The 22,510-nt window shown below is 39.3% G+C and overlaps 1 protein-coding gene across 19 annotated transcripts in view; it reads right to left on the bottom strand.

The window, feature by feature from the left end:
• The window catches only part of AFF1 (ALF transcription elongation factor 1), a 257,647-nt gene that overhangs the window by 120,768 nt on the left and 114,369 nt on the right, over positions 1-22,510 (bottom strand). For 4 of the 19 annotated variants that reach the window (XR_008625173.2, XM_055111599.2, XM_055111600.2 and 1 more), the window contains exon 1: positions 12,512-12,625. The exons of 14 other annotated variants lie outside the window; for them this stretch is intronic. Coding sequence is in view for 4 of the 5 variants with exons in the window: in XM_055111599.2 (XP_054967574.1) it covers positions 12,512-12,555 (44 nt within the window). In the remaining variant the exon portion in view is untranslated. Of the gene's footprint in view, positions 1-12,511; positions 12,635-22,510 lie in introns of those variants that run through there. One more of the 19 variants, XM_055111595.2, reaches the window with a different exon arrangement.

Raw genomic sequence — 22,510 nt, 5'->3', positions numbered from 1 at the left:
ACTGTCAGTTTTCGGGAAATGAACCGAGTGTGGATGTGGGAGTTTAGAATGCAAATGCACTCAACTGGGGCCTCAGATGATCACACAAACAAAACCGATCACCATTCCCAGACCCCTTTTGCTCCTCATTGCCCAAAAGAGGCTTAATCTTGGGAATGCGAGTCACTCAGCACTGGGTCTGCACAGAGCACCAGGACGCTGGTTACACAGAGCTTTGCTGTGAAAAGTCTGGCCTAACCTCCGAATTCAAATGATTTTACACTGTTTTCAAGACTTCCACATATCATTCTGTTTGCTGAGCCAACATTAACAATGTGAAATGGAACGGGGAAAAAAAAAAAAAAGCTCAGTGTAAGTTTTAAACGAATATTTAGTTGCATACTCCCACCCCCAAACTGTTCCCTTATTTCCTGACATGCTTAGACCAGTGTTTCAGATTTGTAAGTAAAATTAAAGAAGGGTAAGACTGCCAGTGGCAAAGGGGGGAGAATTTTTTTAACCATTCATATTTAACACTGGCCAATCTTTAAATTTCAACTTTAAAATGTTCCTTAAAGTTAGCAAGAAATAAAAAGATGGGCTAGTCCAGGGATTGGCAAACTATGGCTCATGGGCCAAATCTGGACCAGCTACCTATTTTTGTAAATAAAGATTCACTGGAACACAGTGATCCTCATCTGCTTACACATTGTTTATGGATGCTTTGGTCCCACCACAGCAGAGCTAAGTAAGTGCAACATAAACCGCGTGGGCTGCAAAGCCTAAAATATTTACCACCTGGTCCTTCACAGAAAAGGTTTGTTGACCCCTGGACTAGTCCCTAAATTAGTAAGAAACACAAGGGGTGATTTTTTTTTTAAGTTCATTTAAAGCCTAAAGGAATAGAGACTGCTTCTGAAATAACTTCTTGTAAAATATACAGTCTTTCAGTGACAGCAATTTCTCCTCATCTGCCTTCTTGACTTCAGGGAAAAGATTAAAATCTCCATTCTTATCTCTAATTATCTCATTTAAATGTCTTTCCCCCTTATTCCAAAAGATTAGCAAAATGTGATGTGTGATGGAAAGTGTGCCAAGCAGGCAGCCTCCATTCACTGTACAATGTCATCCAACATCAGGACTCTTCCCCATCTCCAAAGCTTGACCTTTTCACAATGCCTCCAAGGTGTTGTGAAGTGTGTGTTGATGGAAGTGTGGGAAACCCATGAGGTATGAAACCACTCCAGTCACTGTTCTGGTTGCATCTTAAAGTGAATAACGGACTTAACACTACAATTCTTTATAATTTGAGGATAAAATAAATGGAAATGACAGGATATACGGGACACAGCACAGCAAAAGAAAACACTAGGAGACACTCTGGGAGTAAGAACTCCGAAGGCACAGGGAGTCCATCCAACTTCCCTGTGCTATCTATTCCAGCAGGCGGGTGTGGTTTTTGGAAAATATGAAGAATTAAGCCAGTGGCTGCTATTAAAGGTCAGAACTTAATGTTCCTCAAATGTCCTGATTCTTCAAAAGTCTGGTGGGAGAATGCACTGCTGGATCTGAATATCTTTACGTACATAAAAAGACATCTGTCAGGCTGACAGTGTAAGGAGGAAACAGGTTGACAGTCTTCATAACGTTAAACCTCTGTCTTCAAATGGAGGTAGAGTGAACCTCTTACATATTCTTATCACCTATTCCTTCCCATTTAAAACCTCTATGCCCCACCTGCACTCAGGGAGACCTTGTTTCCCCTTATAACTCTAGCCTAATCACAGATTCCCAACTATTCTCTTACAATAAAGTAGCTCAGAAACAGCCACAATATTTATATCAAAGTTTACCAAATGCTAGAGGATAACAGAATAAAAAGAAACAGGTAACATGCATCCAGGTATCTGACAAATTACAACCTGCCCGATTTCAGTCTGGGGCCCCTGGTTATTTACAGACCCACCATTAATTTACCTGGGAGGACACTCATTCACCCCCAGATTTCTCTCATTGTGGCCAAAAGGAAGCCTTTGAGATCCCTGGCCATGAAATAAAAGACCCCACCTGTGTAGGATGACAGACACCAACTAAGGGCACCTCCTTTGGGGACAATCCACCTGCCCTCCCGCAACTTCAAAAGCATAACACTGGAAGAACATAATCCAATAGTCCTAGCATTTCTCTAATAAATGCACTCCTAGAGTGGCAGGGAATGATTTAGTAATAGTTATATTCTGTCACATGCATTTTACTGTTACCCAAAAATGGGGAGGTCTTAAATGGACATGAGTCTCCACTTCCCTTCAGTGTGAGAAGGGCTGGTTCTAAAAAATTTATCTTTAATTCTCAGCAAGAGACAACCTAGGTGAAGAAAAACATACCTTAATCCAAGAGCTTTGGTCTGAGACCTCAAGAAATTTAAATAATCTCTACAAAATGAGGTATTATCAAGCACATACAACTCATCCAACAGGTTTTAAAAAATTGAAATGACACCCTGAGAGGAAGAAAAATAAAACAGGTTACGTGTTTGTTTACTCATCTTCTAATCATCTTCCCAGATACACACCAAAAAATAACCTTAAGAATAGTTCCAAATCTTACTAGGGGTATGAGTTACACAGATGCATGCACTGTCAAAATGGGCCAGTACACTTAAAATTTGTGCCTTTCACTGCATTTTATACCAAAAGAAAAAAAAACGTAAAAAAAAATACTGAACTTTAATGATATACAAGCTATTTACGGGACAGTATACTCTCCCACAACTTATATAAGAAGTATAAAAATACATTAATGGATGGACACAGCAACAAAGAGATGAATATATGGTAATGCAAGTAAAATAAAATGTTAATACAGACTGGGTATCCCTTTATCTGAAATGCTTGGGACCATTAAGTGTTTTGGGTTTCAATTTTTTTCTTTTTTTTTTTGGATTTTGGAACACTGGCATTTAGCACTACTAATCTTAAAATCAGAAAAATAAAATGCTCCAATAAGCATTTCCTTAGAGTGTCATGTCATCACTCAAAAAGTTTCAGATTTTGTAGCCAGGCCTGGTGGTGCACGCCTGTAATCCCACCTACTTGGGAGGCTGAGGCAGGAGAATCACTTGAACCCCAGGAGGCAGAGGTTGCAATGGGCCACAGCATTCATCACACCACTGCACTCCAGTCTGGGCGACAGTGAGACTCACCTCAAAAAAAAAAAAAAAAAAAGCCCCAACAGCAACAACAACAAAAAGTTTCAGATTTTGGAATGTTTAGGATTTTGGATTAGGACTATTTAATATGTACTTATAATCTGAGAATAAGGCTTTTTACTGTGAAATTCATTAAACTTTTCTGAATGTTTGAAAATGTTCATAATGTTAGAAAAAATAACCACAAGAATAAACTATTAAATTTGGTCAAAACACTGTGGTAGGATCGTTGTGTGCCCCACATTTTTCCAACAGACTCTCTCCTCTCTCCTCTAGGGTATTTACAGGCTTCTGGTTAAATCTCAGATTTTAGCAGAAAGGAGTAATTTGGAAGCACAAATTTATCTATGAAATATTATAGCAAATCTTTGGAAGGAAAGGAACTCAAGAGTGGTCCTAAACTTGTGAGACACATGATTTCATCAGCTGTCAGCAGAACTGAAATAGCAGAAGTGTGCATGTTACATGTGTATCCGTGCATGCACGCCAAGCAAAACTAGAGCACTTACCTAACACCTTCAAATCTTTCTCTGGCTTCTGCTTTTTGCTCTACTGGGAAACTACAAGCAATCTAGTAGAGACACATGCATACATTTGTAGAAGTAAGTTTCAGATTCCCACCTGGGAAGTTTTCAGGGTAATCTCCTTAGCAGCTACTGTGAAGGCTTAATTCACCTTCCCTCATTTCCTCCCCCAGTATTCATTCTTTAAAATATACTTTTCTCTACTTGAGAATTAGGCTGTTTGTGAAGTTTCAGAAAGTTAATCTTCTCTGGTTCTTGTCCTATTTCTTCCTGTACTGATTTAGGGCCTATAAAGAAACCACCGGAATCACATTTCCTTCTTCATATTTCAAAGTGTTTTTCCTGCAAGTGCTTCCCCACAATATTACCAAGCCAGAAAGCCTTGAGCTTTTAGGAAGGATTGAGTCTATGGTTCTATTTTATCTAGTTTGAGTTACATCTGGTATGTAAAATACGAGAGAACCAGATTTTAGAAAAGCATTTTACATAAGTAAATCTGTAATACAATAGGTAGTTACCTTATATGTACCAATCTCCCTTCGCCCATTATTTCTCCTCTGAGCTAGTTCTAAATGCTGCTGCAATAAACCTCCTCCTTGCAGACATGCTGAGGAAACATGTCATTCGAAATTCTTTCCTTGCTCTTTTAGAAGTCTGGCCTCAGTTCCCTACTAACGGGCCCTCCTCACCTCCAACTTCCCTACCACTTCCTACTACAGAGCAACTGGATGGCCACTCAAGGTCCCCACACAGAGACTGATGTTTGTCAGTCTCCTGCCACGACTTTGTTGAAACTGAAGGAGGCAGAGAGGAGGCTCAGCAATATGCCACACGATGGCACATTTTGGTTACCATCACAGTAAACGAGTAGAGGGAATGGTCTCGGCAGGGCATGGTGGCTCACACCTGTAATCCCAGCAATTTGGGAGGCCGAGGCAGGAGGATCGCTTGAAGTCAAGGGTTCGAAGACCAGCCTGGCCAACATGGCAAAACCCCGTCTCTACTAAAAGTACAAAAATTAGCAGGGTGTGCATGGCAAATTTTTAATTTTATTTATTTACCTGTTTATTTATTTTGAGACAGAGTTTCACTCTTGTTGCCCAGGCTGGAGTGCAATGGCATGGTCTCAGCTCACTGCAACCTCCACCTCCCGGGTTCAAGCAATTCTCCTGCCTCAGCCTTACAGGCATGCACCACCACGCAAAAAAAAAAAAAAAAAAAAAAAAGCCTGGTCTCTGGAGTTAGTGAAGGATTCAAACCTAGGCTCTGCCACTTCCTAACTGTGGTTCTTTGGGTAAATCATTTACTCACTAAATGTGGTGGTGAGGGGTAGAGTAAGGCTGTGTAACCCACAGAGCACCCAGGAGTGTCTTGCACATACTGTGTCCTAAGCAAATACAGGTCAAGTAACTGACACCTGGGGCCAGCATGATTTAGGGTCTGATGACAATGTACAGACGCTCTCTGAAACACAAACATCCCCATGCATAGGAACTAGGCGAAACCTGCAGAGCCAGAGTTCTCCACTATTGACACTTGGGGCCAGGTAATTCTTAGGGTGGGGCTGTCCTGTGTATTGCAGGACGTTAGCAGCATCCCTAGCCTCTATCTGAGATGATGGTAGCACACCCCCCTCCCAGGCGTGACAGCCATATCTGTCTCCAGACATTGCCAAATATCCCCGGGATAGGGAAGGGTAAAATCTCCTCCCCTGTGGAGAACCACTCCTGTAGAGAATGAGAAATATTCCCAAAATCACTGTGTTACTTCTCTACTGGGATAGCAGCCACCACAATAATGCAGGACGGAAGGAACTGACAAGGGAAATCTTTGCCAATGGCTACATTTATGACAGGCATGTCTGAGATCCTGTCACTACCAGGTACAGCCAACAGGACAAGCCATACACGCTCTAAGCCTTAGTTTCGTCCTCTCTAAAATAGAGAGGAGAATTGTACCAAAAAGTTTTGGGCTGTTGTAATAATTACATTAACTAATGCAGACATAGTGCTGAGCCCAGTGCCTAGTGTTCAATAACTGTGAGTCATTATTAATGAATATACACAGCTGGAGTCCAAGTGCTGGCAAAGGAGCACAGGCTTTGGTGCCCCTTCCCGCATTCTGCCTATGCCTCTCCCATTACATCCCTTTCCTCCCTAAAAAGGGAGATAACTCAATACTAAACACAATAGATGGTCACTAGAGCTGGCAGCCTATGGAACAGGATAAGAGAACCTTGGGAAAAAAGGGGATCCCAAGGATGGCATAAAATGTGGTATCTCACAGCAGAGGTGAAGGGATGCATGCATTTCACACTAAAAATGAAGGGGTGGAAAAATGTTTTATTCTAAACGTCAGTTTTTTCTAAAGAAGCAGGATAGGGATCAGGATCGGGGCCGGGTGCAGTGGCTCATGCCTGTGATCCCAACACTTTGGGAGGCCGAGGAGGGTGGATCACTTGAGGCCAGGAGCTTGAGACCAGCCTGGCCAACATGGTGGAACTCCATCTCTACTAAAAAATAAATTAAAAAATTAGCCAGGCGTGGTGGTGGGCACCTGTAATCCCAGCCTCAGGAGGCTGAGGCAGGAGAATTGCTTGAACCCAGGAGGCAGAGGTTGCAGTGAACAGATAGCGCCACTGCACTCCAGCCTGGGAAGACAGAGCAAGACTCTGACTCAAAAAAAAGCAGGATCCTAAAGGAGGATGAAGGGTAAAAGGGATTTCACATCTTTTATACAAAAAGGTTCCATCCACATACATCCCCTGTCCCAAATATTGCTGGAGTTCCCCAAGTTACAAATACCCTACCATCTCTCTCCAAATTCCCCATGCAGTAACCAAGCTGGAGAAAAGGCACTTACTTCCCAGAGGCTAACGCTGGGAAACACTGACCTCACATTTCTTCACTCTGAGAGGAATTTTACACATACCATGTTTCCCTACTCTCATCCTCTTTTTTTTTTGTTTCAGTTATAGCTCAGTTTAGAGATAAACAGACACCCCACCCATATTCCATTTTCTATGCCTTCCTTTGCTCCACCAGTAAATCATGGGTCACTGGTCACATGGATATATGTATGAAGGGCAAGGAGACATTTACATGTAAGTCTGGAGTAGATCTGAAGCTGTGTATCAGCTGTCACTTGCCATGAGTCTCAGTTTATCTGTATAATGGCAGTGATAAGCTCTGCCTTGCAGATTAAATGATACCATTTTGCAAAGTTCCTGGTTCAGAGTTCAGAACATAACAGAATGCTCAATAAATAATTGCTTAATAAAAGACTGCTATTATCATAGATCAAAATTATACATAATCCTCTGTACTTAAAAGTGCCCAGGTTTACCAGTGGAAATGCCCCTGCCCCAAAGAATCCATTTTTTCCAGTCTCCTCCAAGTAATCTTAAAGATCCCTTACACCACTCCTCTTTCTCCATCCACAAAACCCCCTAAAGCTAAAAGCTAACACAAGTATAGAATGAACCCTCTTGTTTAAGCATGGTTTTCATGCTTTATTTCAGTGATTGCACCGTTTGTCATTATTATTCCAAATGTTGGACATTTTGGCACAAGTTAAGAAACATTCTGGCTCTAGCCTAGGGCCTAACCTTCATCACATGATTTTCCTTGCTGCTTCTGCAAAACATTTTCTATGTCCCAAACACATTTTTGGAAGAAAATCAGTAAATTGGAAACTATCTACACTTTTTTTTTTAATTTCCAACACCTATTGAAATAACTACCCACTCTAGCCAGTTCAACCATGAAAATATAGTGAAAAAAGTCATTTTTGAATTAAAATAGAAAATTTCTTCTCAAATAAATGAATAATTTAAGTGGTTCTGTCCTTCAGTTTAGGCAGTTTTTATAATAAGTCAATAAGTATAGAAGTATCTAAATTTTCTATTTCTGATAATTTAAACATTAGGTTAAAATTTACAAAGTTAAAAGGCAGTTACCACAAATCCATTCATTTCCTTGTCAATTTTTAAATGAGACTGACACCAAAAAACAAAAACTAAACAGAATTCTTCCCCAGCTAATTTTAAGATAACATTGAAAAGCACAGTTATAAAATGATTTCAGTCTGCTGGGCACAGTGGCTTACACCTTTAATCCCAGCACTTTGAGAACCCAAAGTGGTAGGATCACCTGAGTTCAAGACCAGCCTGAACAACAAAGCAAGACCCCATCTCTACAAAAAAAACCTAAAAATTAGCTGGGCATGGTGGTGTGTGCCTGTAGTCCCAGCTACTCGGGAGGGTGAGGCAAGAGGATCGCTTGAGTCCAGGAGTCTAATGCTGCAGTAAGCTATGATCACACCACTACACTCCAGTCTGGGCAACAGAGACTCCATCTATATTAAATAAATAAATAAATAATAAAATAAAATAAATAAAGATTTTGGCTTGGATGTATGATTCTAACGTTACTTATTGAGGCAATGCTTGGGTTCTTTGCTAACATTCGTGTGTGTGTGTATATATATACACACGTGATATGTATATATATACACACACGTGATATGTATATATATACACACATGTGATATGTATATATATACACACACAGATATATATATACATATATACACACAGATATATACACACAGATATATATACACACACATATATATACACAGCTATATATATACACACACATATATACACACACATATACACGCACATATATATACACACACAGATATATATATATATATATATATATATCTGTAAGCACGGGAAGAAAACATCGTAGAGGGGTCCTTGATTTATTTGGATTTTGTGGGCTATACTAGTTTTTCTTCAGCTACCACAGTCTTACAAATAAATATGAATGAGTAAAGCTTTCAAGTATGGTGTTCAGTAATACTTTCCATCACCAGCATCATGAACAGACTGGAGCATCTACTAAACCTAAGTGTCAGTGTGTTAATATCTCTGTAACTACCTTGGCTCCTAGCACAATGTATAAAATAACAACTTGCTTTAGTCAATGTTAACTGGGCTATTTTTGACTTTTAAAAGTGTTTTTAGCACGGCATTTCTTTTTTTTTTTTTTTTTTTTTGAGATGGAGTCTCGCTGTGTCACACCCAGGCCAGAGTGCAGTGGCACGATCTCGGCTCACTGAAACCTCCGCCTTCCGGGTTCAAGACATTCTCCCACCTCAGTCTCCCAAGTAGCTGGGATTACAGGCACCCACCACCACGCCTGGCTAATTTTTTTGTATTTTTAGTAGAGATGGAGTTTCACCATGTCAGCTAGGCTGGTCTCAAACTCCTGACCTCAGGTGATCCACTGGCCTCGGCCTCCCAAAGTGCTGAGATTACAGGTGTGCGCCACTGCATCCGCCCTAGCATGGCATTTCTAAGCATAAAGATCTGAAAGATTTATCTGTTCCTCTTCAAAATGACAATCTCAAAAATCATAACAATCTAAAGTAATCCCAACCCCTTTTTCCCTATGTGTTGACTAAATCACTTATCAAACACACATAAAGAATAAGTCAACAATGTGAAAAAATTTAATGCATAAATAAAAGATTGAAAGGGAACAAAAAGAAAATGTTTAGACAAATTACTGAGATTCAGGAAGACATTTCTCGTTTAATTACAATTAACTTACAATTAGTTTTGTTTTACTGAACTACAAAAAAAGATTTTAAAGAGCCTAAATTACATCTATTATTTCCAAGGCATACTGATTCAATCAAGTCTACCAGAAAGTGGGATACTATCCACAGAAACAATGATACTGTGAAACACTCCTTCTGCCTAAAGCCAGATGTAAATCACCTATAGAAATATGATTCCACTCTTACAGAGTTACATTAAAAATACATTCATTTATGACAAGAGCAAATGTACATTTTTACTTCTCGATAAACTGAGGCAAACAGGATTTCCCTAATGTCTCCAAGATAAATGAGTGGTGTCTGGTGAGTGACTCAGGAGTCCCTGGCGCTCTACTTTAGCCTTTCCCATTCCATGAAAATCTACAAAGAACATGGTAATCCATTTAAAACTTTAGTACTTCTGAAAAACAGGATGAGGTTTTACAAATTTGTTAGGAAGTCATCCTATTACAAGGCCCCAAGTTGTTTGACAGAAGACTCAGAAAAATTACATGAGAAAACAGCCACAAAAATTCTGAGAGTGCACCTCAGAAGGGTAAAGAAGGGCAATCAGCCCGATCATATATTAAAACGCATACAAAGGTACAGTGAATTTGATGATGGCGCTTAAATATAGAGAACAGAATGGTGAGTCTTGGGGAAGAGAGGAAGGGTTCAGAAACCTTCCATCACTCCTTAAACCAAAATAAAATCCACATGCAGAATATATTAAAAGATACACATCTTTTTAAGAAATATCACCTATACTCAAAGAAACCTTCTGGAAGAATACATTAAAAACTAATATTGCCAAACGGGACAATTTGAAAAGACGACGTTAACAATGATGACTATCTGTGCATCAAAAACATGGCATTACTGGGCATGGTAATCCCGCCTGTAATCCCAGCACTTTGAGAGGCTGAGGCAGGCGGATCATGAGGTCAGGAGACTGAGAACATCCTGGCTAACACAGTGAAACCCCGTCTCCACTAAAAATACAAAAAATTAGCCGGAAAAAATACAAAAAATTACAGGCATGTTGGCACGTGCCTGTAGTCCCAGCTACTCAGGCGGCTGAGGCAGGAGAATCCCTCGAACCCAGGAGGTGGAGGTTACAGTGAGCCGAAATTGCGCCACTGCACTCCAGCCTGGGCAACAGAGCAAGACTCCATCTGAAACAAAACAAAACAAAACAAAACAAAAACATGGCATCAACATTTGCAAAGAAACTTAAGATAGCAGTGTACTCATATGAGGCTTTTATTCATCTCTTAGTCCATGGCAGATCAAACAGACAAAATAAGAATACAGAAATAAGATACAAAACCACATTTACCTCTGGACTCTGAAAATAAAGCAAATACGTTCTTTCTCACATGGTCGTGAAACATTCATAAAAGCAATCATTATGCCACAAAGGTCTATAACTCAATACATTCATTTGAAAATAACTGTGAAGAGAAGTACAAAAGAGATGAGGTGATAATGAATGCAGATCTTTGAAGCAACTTTATGTAATTAAATATAGCTGTGATACACAAAGGACAAAAACTTTCAGTTCCTAGTTTATTGTGATCACATTTTTTCAAGAAGCCACAGAATCCCTTGAGAAAAAGGTGCTGTTTTCAAAAAATTCTGTGTTTTTCCTCTGCTCTCACACCACAACAATCGTCAACACAGAAGACTTCTGTGATCAAACGTGGGAGGAGGAGATTTTCCTACTATCTACACCACTACCTGGAGATGGAGTCAGATCCCACAGGTTGAGGGCTCAGTCCCCAAGACTGCCCCTGCGACCCCTTCAGACACCAGTCACAGGTCTGGACCTCCAGAACTTCTGATAGACTGGCTTCAAGTTGGGATCCCACGGTTTCAATTAATCTGCTGGAGTGGCTCACAGAACTCAAGGAAACACCTACTTAACGTTTAACGGTTTATTGTAAAGGACATTACAAAGCATACAGATGAAGAGATGTGTAAGGTGAGATATGGGGGAAGGGGCGTGGTGCTTCCATGCCCTCCCTGGGCACACCACTCTCCCTAAACCTCCACAAGCTCAGCCATCCAGAAGCTCTCTGGAGACCCAGTCCTCTTGGGCCTTTTATGAAGACTTCACAGTGTAGGCAAGATTGACAACCATGTAGAAATGTGACTGGACAAAAAGGGTATGATCTAAATCAACCAACACCCTTCAGTTCAGATTTTTCTTGGCCTCTCTGTACAGCATTCCTTCCTCCAGAGTATGGGGCAGGAACTCTCTGGAATAAAAGTCTTTAGACTTACAATTAGATTAGAGTCCTGCCTTGGGCAAGTGAAAGGAAGATAAGAGAAGGTCACAGAGAGATTCTGTCTCCTGAGGCCTAAAGTGCCCCACCATTATAACAAAAGACTAACAAGGACTGTGGGAGTTATGGGCCAGGAACCATGGACGAAAACCAATATATAATCATAATATCACTGGTACTTAAACCATCTGCTACTTCCTAAACTATCCAAGGCAGAAGATTATTTCCTATTGCTAAATATATAAAAAAGAACACCACTTCTGTGTTTTCCTTCATGGGCTTTGCTATTTATCTCTTCAAGACCTATTTTTGGCAGAGATAGAGACCATCTTTCACCCCACTTCCCATAACAGTCCTTCACACATATAAAAGGTTGTTTTGTAAATTAACCTTTATATTTAATAGCCAGGTGGAATGCCCTCCTTACTGTCTGAATCTTCACTTCCTTATAACTGTACCTCACTGAGCTGGGGGCCTTTCTAAATTCTACCACATCCCTTATTTGATGGCTCCCAAAGAAAAATGTCCTCTCAAATTTCTTTTCAACACTTGTTTAATGTGTTTACATTTATGTGCCAATTAAGCCTAAGTTTTAGAAACTATAGTCTCTATTTTAAAGTTCATAGCTAGGTTGTTATGGTACTCACTTTGCCTTTATTAAAATAAATTAAAAACAGGGCTAAGTTTTGGTAGAACTACAAACCACTAAAACAATCAAATTTTTATTTCAAGAAACTGCCACATGACGGTCATTTCCTAACATTTTTATCCCTGTTTAAAAATGCCATCCTTGGAGGTTGCAGTGAGCCATGATCGTGCCACTGCACTCCAGCGTGGCCAACACAGCAAAATTCTGTCTCAAAAAAAAAGCCATCCTTCTCACCACCATCACCACTTACTTCCATGTACATTCTAGAAGGACAATTACATTTCTCTGTGTCATGGCTTGCTCTTTCTCTGCCTCAGGTAACCCTCCTCAGAGGTTCTCCTGGCCCCACACCAAGACCAATTCCCCACCCCCTATTATTACCTCACAGTATCCTGTTTTTTGCCACTGTGTTTCCACAATTTGCACTTGTTTTATGTGTCAGTTTGTTTGCTTATTTCTGTCTCTCCCACCAAACTATGAGCTCCTTGTAGGGAGGGAGACAGTGTATTTATCTAAACCAACTCAGAGCCCTGCACACACCAATGGTTGGCTCTTAGTGAACAATGAAGTACTCAATACATTTACAGATAATATGAAAAACACTTAATGCGTGTGAATTGGCCACATTCATAAAGCTGTTGATACTGATATAATTCTTACGTAGGTAAATTAATATGCAGAGCAGCAGATTTCAGTAACTTGCCACAATGCACTGAGGCTCTCCAAGTTGAAAGAACACTTGAAAGGCTCATAAAGGAAGAAATGAAGACATCTTCTAGCCAGAGCCTCACAGCTTTTTTTTTTTAAGTAGAACGACTGAGTGCTAAAAAGATGATTCATTTTCACTAACGTCACACATGCCCCTAAAGATACTTTCAGAGCATTTCATGGAACATTTTTGTTTGTGCAACAGATCTATCTTTTCCTGAAGTCGGAGTACACCATCAAGTGAGGGCACATAGTCACCACCTTCCCCAGGCAGGACCCAAGTCTGAATGATAATTTCCAGACGCTTCACTTAGATAACTTATCTTTGCATGTGAGGCTCTAGTGAATGAGAACAGCGCATTTTTGCCCTAACGCTTTTATTTAAAATGCACATTGAAATAACAATTTCTAGGGCCATTTTGCAATTATAAAATAAAGGATTTCTATTTAACAAATAATATATTTAAATTCTGCTATTTGAGGGGTTTATGAGTTGTGGAGTTGGAGTTTTCTTTACTATTTTGACAATAATCAGTATGCATTGGTATTTTAAACTTAATTTGGCTTTCTTTAAACATTCCTCGATATGAATTTCTTCATCGAAAAGCCCAATTTACAAAATACAATAAAGAACTGTACATGGGGGAAAATGAGCTGTGTTGTAAGATCACATATAAATTGAAAACAATATATAATTTTCTAATAATCAAATGCAAAATTGATCAGATCTCAGAACCGCTACTTTCATAGCCCAAATAACTATGAAGATAGCAAACAATTTGCAAGAAATTGACTAAATTAGATCAGTTCAAAGTTAGGCTAGGCATATAGTTTGAAAAACTGTTGGGCATTTTCTCAAAAAGTCAAACAAAAAACTATCATAGGACCCAGAAATTCCACCTTTAGCTATCCAACCAAAAAAAAAAAAACCACACATATATATATACATACACACACACACATATATATGTCCACACAAAGTCTTGTATGTAAATGTTCACAGCAACATTATTCACAATTTTTTAAAAAATTGGGACAACCTGTCTATCACATCTATTAACAGAATACTATTCAGTAATAAAAGGATAGAACCACTGATACATGGTACACCACAGATGAACCTCAAAAAATTATTCAAGTATGGCCAGAATATGCTGAGGCTGGTAAATTTAAAATATATATATATATGCAAGTAAAGAGAGTCAGATGCAAGAAACCATCATACTCCATTTATGATTCCACTATGTGAAATGCCCAGAAAAGGCATATTTACAGAGACAGAAAGTAGGTTATGGTGGTGGGGCTGGGGACCGGGATTAACTGTAAATGGGCAGGAGGGATCTTACCAGGTATGGGATAAAATGTTCTAAAACTGGTCGCTCCATTCAGTAAAGTAACTAAACATTACTGAGTTGTCACTTGACATGAGTGAATTTTATGATATATAAAATCGACTTCAATAAAATCACTTTTTTTTTTTTTTTTTTGAGACAGAGTCTGACTCTGTCACCCAGGCTGGAGTGCAGTGGCGCAATCTCCGCTTACTGCAAGCTCCGCCCTCCCGGGTTTACGCCATTCTCCTGCCTCAGTCTCCCAAGTAGCTGGGACTACAGGCGCCTGCCACCACGTCTGGCTAATTTTTTTTTGTATTTTCAGTAGAGATGGGGTTTTCACTGTGTTAGTCAGGATGGTCTTGATCTCCTGACCTCGAATAAAATCACTTTTACAAAAACTTGGGCTGGGAAGAAATACCCATAAAATGAGATATAACAAAAGATATAAAAGATCTGGGTGACAAGGAACGTACCTCGATTCAATTTAACTATTCCCCTCTTCCCTCTTTCCCCACAAAAGGTCATTTACACCAAGCTACCAAAAGATCGCCCAGGCTGGAGTGCAACGGCATGATCTTGGCTAACTGCAACCTCCACCTCCCAAGTTCAAGCAATTCTCCTGCCTCAGCCTCCCGAGTAGCTGGGATTACAGGCACCTGCCACTACGCCCAGCTAATTTTTGTATTTTTAGTAGAGAGGAGGTTTCACCATGTTGACCAGGCTGCTCTCAAACTCCTGACCTCAGGTGATCCGCCTGCCTGGGCCTCCCAGAGTGCTGGGATTACAGGCATGAGCGACCACGCCCGACTTCTTCATTCTTTAAAATACTCTAAGATCATGGATAATACCAATACTTTAAGGATGTCAACATAGAATACGAGTGACCTCAGAGAGAAAACAAAGTTTTATGCTAGGCTTATCATAAACTGTCAAGAATTTTTATAAAGCCTACAAATTTAAACTCAGAATTAAGTAAACCTAATGATTTTTACTTTACCCTTAAAGAAACATGACTGCTAAAATAAGAAAGAAATGAAGGTGTTTTTAAGAGGAGGCCCCTCCCTGCCCTAAGGGTAAGAACAAATAAAAAACTCACACCATCAGCAGTGACAGAATTATCAAATTCAATCTAACTGCCAACCTAGGACTTTTCGTCTTCTGGGCATAGTTCCCATTTAAAAACAAAAACTAAGTTCCAGTGGCACTTTGAATTTTACTAAAACCAAGTCACAAGATAAGCAGACAATCTGAACAACATTAATAATTCTTTCCAATATTTTTAGGTTGCAAAACCTCAATTATGTATTAATGTAATACACTAGGTTTCATTTTATCCTTTTGCTATTCTAATGCCAGTAAATGTTACTGCCTAATTTTTCCCCTGTGGTACAAAGTTTATTTTTTACACACTTTTTTAAATGGAGAGTTAGCACCGTCTTAACTCTAAAAGGAGGCTGGAGGGGAGAGGGAGACACAGACTGTAAATGAGTAACAGGAAAACATTCCTATAGCTGTAATTGCTAGGTCAAAATTACCTGAAAAAATATAAAAGGACAGAGCTTTAGCTTACTTTATACCAATGACTATCCTTTCAGCAAATAAACAACAACTAAAACCCAGCAATATTAACTCAATAACACGTTCTGTTTTCCTTTAAGGAAAAATTTTCTTAAACCATAATATCATGGACTCAAACTTTTATCAAAGCTCAAAGCTACCAACTTACTAGATAGGCCATCTTAGAAATGTCTAAGGTAGACAGTTTGTCAATTGAGACAAAATTTCTGCAAAGCTAGGGAGGAAACAGGTTTCATAGTTTTGTACAAAACAATGAGAACTAATTAATTTTATACCACTTTCCATAAATTCAAGTCCAGAGTAAATCAGATACACCTGTATTTTTAAAGCAACCAGAATGGGAGAAGTGGGGGAGAAGCAATTTAACAAGTTATCCAGACACACACTATCCAGGATGAAAGTCACGTGATAATCTTGGGTCTGTCTTGACCACAAAAACATATGCACCAAATCAAAATTTAATTACACTGTATAACATAGTTTAAGTTGTGCTTCATATTTTATTGACTGCTTTGCTTCTGACAGGACAGTTTCCTGAAGGAAAGTTCCAAGAATTGAAAAGTTACAACACCCACATACCAAAGACTGTTTCCTGAATTTTGTTACAGGAAGTGACATCTGCTATAATTTTAACATTTACTTCCCAGTAGGAGTTCCATTTAAAATGTCTTGTTGAACATTATTTGTTCAGCAGTACCCCTAGGCAAAGCTTTTATTAAAAAACAAAACTTTCATTTCGGTTTCACAAAGTTTGGACAAAACTGACCAATTCACACCATTTTAACTTTTCCCTGGGAACAAAAACAACTGCCACCTGATAAACTGGGCTGTGTGTGGTAGAGAGAGAGATATACTTAGCAGTTAACTCTAACTGGGGAGGGAGCCCACAACGCATAGAAAAAAGTAAATTAAATACCCTGCTCCTTGAGAAGAAACAATTCTTGGGAAGGTGCTGTATGATCAAACACTGGGAATTGCTTCTTGGTATCTTTTAATTTTTTTTTTAACACAGACGCATTTGGATATTTCAACCAACAGTTTGTAATATAAGGTTAAATTTTATGGACGTAGATATCCACCTTCTCTACCAACCTCCAGTCTGTTTCAATAGGAGGGGAAAAAATGTGTATTTATAAGCATATATTGTATCAAAATTTAATAGCATCGTACAACATGGTTTATATGATCTCTCTCACTCACACATGCACCATCTCACAAAGCGTGGTACCTGTGCCCCTGGCCTTACAGACAGCAGAGCTCCACCCAGAACCTGTCCACTCAGAATCTCTGGGGGAGGGGGAGCAGAATCTGCATGCTAACAAGCACCCACGGTGATTTTTGTGTCTAATCAAGTTTGAGAACCCTGAACCTCATATGACCATATTACCCCTAAAATAGCCTTTTACTTTTTGTTTAGTTGCCAATCCAGCAGTAAGCAATACTTTAAAAAAAAAAAAAAAAAAAAAAAAGGTAAGATCTTCATCACAGCCTTAACTCTTCCCCAGCCCACCAAAATAAAGGATCATGTGGCCTGCAGGTCTCCAAGCCCTCACCCATATGAGCCACCACGGAGGAAAAACAATTCTTGGTACTTTTTAGAATGCAGTCAAACAGTGAGTGCCCTTCGAAAACATACCGAAATAAAGACAATCTAGGTGTCAATAAAAATATTTTACCCTTTGTCTGCTTGAGTTCCTTTAGACAAGATGTTACCCCTGAGATTTTCTCTTAATATATTAAATCTGTCACCAAATTACTGCTCCCAGCAATAGCCTTAAGAACTTGATAGCAGTTCAGCCGGACAGGGTGGCTCATGCCTGTAATCCCAGCACTTTGGGAGGCCGAGGCGGGCGGATCACCTGAGGTCTGGAGTTCGAGACCATCCTGACCAACATGGAGAAACCCCATCTCTACTAAAAATACAAAATTAGCCGGGCTTGGTGGAGCATGCCTGTATTCCCAGCTACTCCGGAGGCTGAGGCAGAATGGCTTGAACCCAGGAGGCAGAGGTTGCTGTGAGCCGAGATCGCACCATTGCACACCTGCCTGGGCAACAAGAGCGAAACTCCGTCTCCCAAAAAAAAAAAAGAACTTGATAGCAGTTCAATCTGGTTAAATTAAAAACAAAGCCAATAAACTAACACAAGAAAACAGACATTCAGCAGAGAACAAGACTTTCAAGATGCCAGGTCTGTTGGCTCTGTGGCCATCAGGTTAAGCTTTAACTCACTGTGAATAGATAAGAAAAGAAAAAAGTTTGCACAGGGGAGGGATTCTCAACACTGATCACTGCCAAGACACAGAAAGTCAGCAATTTGCATGGTTTTAAAGTTAATCTTTACTTTTAGTTCCCTGGGGCATTAGCACCAAAAGTTATACATATTTTCTCCTGAAGTGTAAATCTAAAGTTCATCTGATACATTTGTACTTGAGCAAGACACTGTGCATTCTACCTGCTGTGTTATTTTGAGCAAATGAACACTTTATATTCATAATAAAATGAATTGAGGACCATCTGAAGGAGACAGAAAATACTACTTCAGCTCCCCCAATTTTTACATTTAAGTAAAAACGATTGGTAATCATTTAACCCGTAAAAGTTATGTACTCACTCTATATCAATAAAACGTAACTGAACCAACCACAACAAAGAGATTATACTTAGCCTCACTATATGTTTCTATTTCTGAGCCAAGAAGCATGTCTCCAAGAAACTTTGTCCTAGAGGTGCATATTGTATTTCCACTATATCTCACATACAGAATTAGAATAAGTTTATTTGCCTATCTTGGAAAAGAAACCTGATGTCAGGAGTTCGAGACCAGCCTGGCCAAGATGTTGAAACCCCATCTCTATTAAAATAGGTATAGTTATACAAAAAAAAAAAAAAAAAAGAAAGAAATGAAATGGAGAAGTTAGCTAACAGAAAACTAAGTTTATATATACCTCAAAGCAATAGTTAACAAACCAGCTTTATAACTCCTCTCTCTTACACGTATTAGGTAAAAAATAGATTTGGAGGCTCACAAGAAATAAATGACAGAACCAAGATGAAAAAGTAGATTTCTCTCTCATTCATGATATTTTTATTCCTGAATGTATTTGAAATTTAAAATTTTTAGATGCAGCACGCACAAAAACCCCATTTTCAAGAGTGTAAATCCAGCTATGGAATATCTTTTCACGGTATGGTATAAAATCCAGCAAAATCTCTTGAGAGATCACTTGAGTTAGTTTTGCCAAAACAACAACATCCCCATAAATCAGCTGACTTTAAAAAATGACTCACCGCTCCTTCAGTCTTTATCATGGAAGCAGCTCTAGACTGTGAGTCAGGAAGCTCAACTGGGCTCTCAGGATGAACTAGAAAGAAATCACTTAAGAGACCTGTTTGTGTTTCTCTTCTGTCAAGGACACTGTTTACAATGGTGTCACAAGAAGGAAAAAGTGAGACTATTCAATGGATCAAAATACTACATAAATTATTTCCATCCCAGAATCTCTTCTTTGAACTGTACTTCCCAAAACCACAGTATTCTCTTTGATAATGGCTCATTTTTAATCAAAGCTGCTTTGCATTCATGAATTTTCTTCCAAGGTAATCACTAGCTCAAAAATCAGAGACGGGGCATAGGGCAGGGCAAAACTGGTTCTATACCAGTTTAAGAGCATTGCTTTTTGCAATGGAAAACTTTCCCTCCCTAGAGTCAAAGAGATCCACCAAAAACCAGCTTCATATAAATCTTGGGCACAATCTGACTTTGCTTCTTTATTGATTTTTCAAAGCTTCATTAACATTAATTTTAGACAAATTCAAAAGTTGAAAACTGTGGGAGAGCTGACTGAACATACTTTCCTACTGCAGTTTGTCTATAAATCCTTTCTTTTGAGAAGCTCCGTGCTCAGCCACCAGATTCAACTCTCCCAAAGAAGCAAGTTCAACTCCCCTACTCCCATGCATACACCCCTGCCCCAGGGTGGAGAAGGGCCAGGGGTTCTCAGGTGGCATCAGGTGATTTTCTCTTTTTTTTTTTTTTTTTTTTGAGACGGAGTCTCACTCTGTCACCCAGGCTGGAGTGCAGTGGTGCGATCTCAGCTCACTGCAAGCTCCACCTCCCAGATTCACGCCATTCTCCTGCCTCAGCTTCCCGCATAGCTGGGACTACAGGCGCCCGCCACCGCACCCGGCTGATTTTTTTTTGTATTTTTAGTAGAGATGGCGTTTCACAGTGGTCTCGATCTCCTGACCTCTTGATCCGCCTGCCTCGGCCTCCCAAAAGTGCTGGGATTACAGGCGTGAGCCACCGCGCCCGGCCCAGGTGATTTTTTTAAACTGGCTAATCCCTGATAGTATTTTAAGGTATGTATATTTTCCTTTCTAGAATTCAGGGATTTGCTTCAATGAGAGGGTTAGCGGAGGTGGGGAATCAGGCAAAGTCCTCCTTTTTACTGTATCCATCAACATCACTCCTCAGTATAAAGCACTGTTAATCCTTGCAGAAAAAAAATATGTCTATAAACTGTTAGGTTTACTAGTTGCTAGTTTTTATACTTCTATAAAATAGTCTGGATGCACTTTCCATCAGAGTCCAGTAACTAAAGCCATGTTCTGTAACTATTTCACATTAAAGAAAGCAAGTTTGTTGCAATTTCCACAAGGAAGTATATATTCAATGTGTCTGTTATGTTTATAGGTTACAAAGAAAGCACACACTTATCTGAGAGCCCAGACACAGCATACAATCCGCTTTAACTGACATGACATTTCTCAGTGACCACCTTTCTCAACTCTAGGAACACAATAAACCAAATACTTATTGTTTTCAAAATATGACCCCCAAAAATCTAAATTTTAAAAGCATTTAATTTGCGTTTTAGTCAAGAAATGTCTTCCAGCTTTAAGAGAAGAAATCAACCACAAAACAAATTTCCTACTCTTAGGTTTTAACACAGCCTTAATTTATAAAAGTCCACAAGCCAAGAAATACTTAGGTAATCTCTCAATCCAAAGTGCTTCTAGCTTATGTAGGGGAGACTAAAATGTGGGAGACAGTATCTTGTCTTAAGGAGTGAACTACAGGGATGGGAATACACTGCCTAATCCATTTGCATAAAAAAATTAGTCATATATCACCCATCAATAACAAATCAGGAATCAAACTAAACAATGAACAAAGAAACTGGTGTGGTTAAACACTGAGCTACAAATCTGTAAGTACAATGAGTCTGTCGGTCTAAATTAATTGTCTCAAGAGCAAACAAACACTAATGTGTAGTCGTACATGGTCAAGATTTCACTACCTGAGATTTTACATCACAGGTGATGTTTTGGTTTCTCTTAGCATTACTCAGGGCAACGTGGCCCAGCTTTAGAGTTTCCCTGAAATCCCAAAATATCTTGAATCTTCTCCATATATTCTCTTTGGATCTCAAAGATTACCTTCTCTCCCACAGAGCACAATTATCTGAATGAGCTTGGACCACATTCCAGGTGTAACCAAAGAAAATGCACATTTACAAAATGTGAGATATACTCCCAACACACAGACTAAGAAAACAACAGACGTAACAGTCTTGTGGCTTTGTTCCTAGTTCCAGGGCATGTCGGAAGGTGGGGTAGAAGATCAGAAATAAGCACAATTCTCCTATTTTAATTGCTGGCAAGTTGAACCACCACACTGATAACTCAGGATTATTACATATTACAAACAACCAATTTTAGCAGGAATCATTCTTTGTACTGTTATACTGAGGCTTGGCAGCTCCCTTTAACATCTCACCTCAGCATTAAAGAGGAAGCATAAGGGAGGAAGTGTGCAAAGCAGATCTGGAGTCAGGCGTTGCTCCACCTTTGTGACCTCAGGCAAGAAACAGCCAGGCTGGACCTCAGTTTCCTCAACTAACAAATGTGGATAATAAAAGTACTTACCCATTTAGGTGCCTGAGAAGAGTCAGAGCTAATCCAATTAAAGCTGCTTAATGCTGTGCCTGGCACACAGCAGTGTCCAATTTAGCTTGTGTCTCATTTTATTTTTATCATTAGTTTAAGAGCGCTGGCATTGAATCTCTCACACCTGGGTACAAATCCCTGCGCTATATTACTGAGATCTGTCACACAGCATTTACTAACTTCTTAGATCAAGGTATCTTGATCTTAATTTTCTGCCATGGACCTCTGTAGCAGTCTGAAAATAACAGCACTATCAGAAAAATGTTTTTAAATACATTAAATAAATACATAAGAATACAAAGGTACCAGATTATATAGACAAGCACCTACTAAAATATTTAAAAAGAAATCAATGGTACAGTAGTGTTTTTCTTTACTACTGAATGAAGCAAGATAAAGCAGTTCCTTAATTTCCTGAGTGGAGAGCACAAAAGGTGTTTGAAGACATCTGCAACAATTGTATTAAGATTATGAAAAGACATAGTTTCTACTGTGATAACATCACAAGGACTGGTACTATAGTTTTATCTCTAGTCCTACTTAAAAAAAAAAAACACTAAATTTCAGCTAGAGGTTAACAAAAATAGAGACACAACTTGTGTTTCTCATCCAAGTTCTACTACTTGGCCCCAGATTAAGAACCACTTTCTTAAAACTCAATAAAATGGAAGCAGAGGAT

This window comes from Pan paniscus, chromosome 3 (genome assembly GCF_029289425.2).
Source record: "Pan paniscus chromosome 3, NHGRI_mPanPan1-v2.0_pri, whole genome shotgun sequence".
In the NCBI taxonomy this organism is placed as follows: Eukaryota; Metazoa; Chordata; class Mammalia; order Primates; family Hominidae; genus Pan; species Pan paniscus.
The sequence above is the reverse complement of the archived record's forward strand: the minus strand, read 5'-3'. Positions and strand labels throughout refer to the sequence as shown.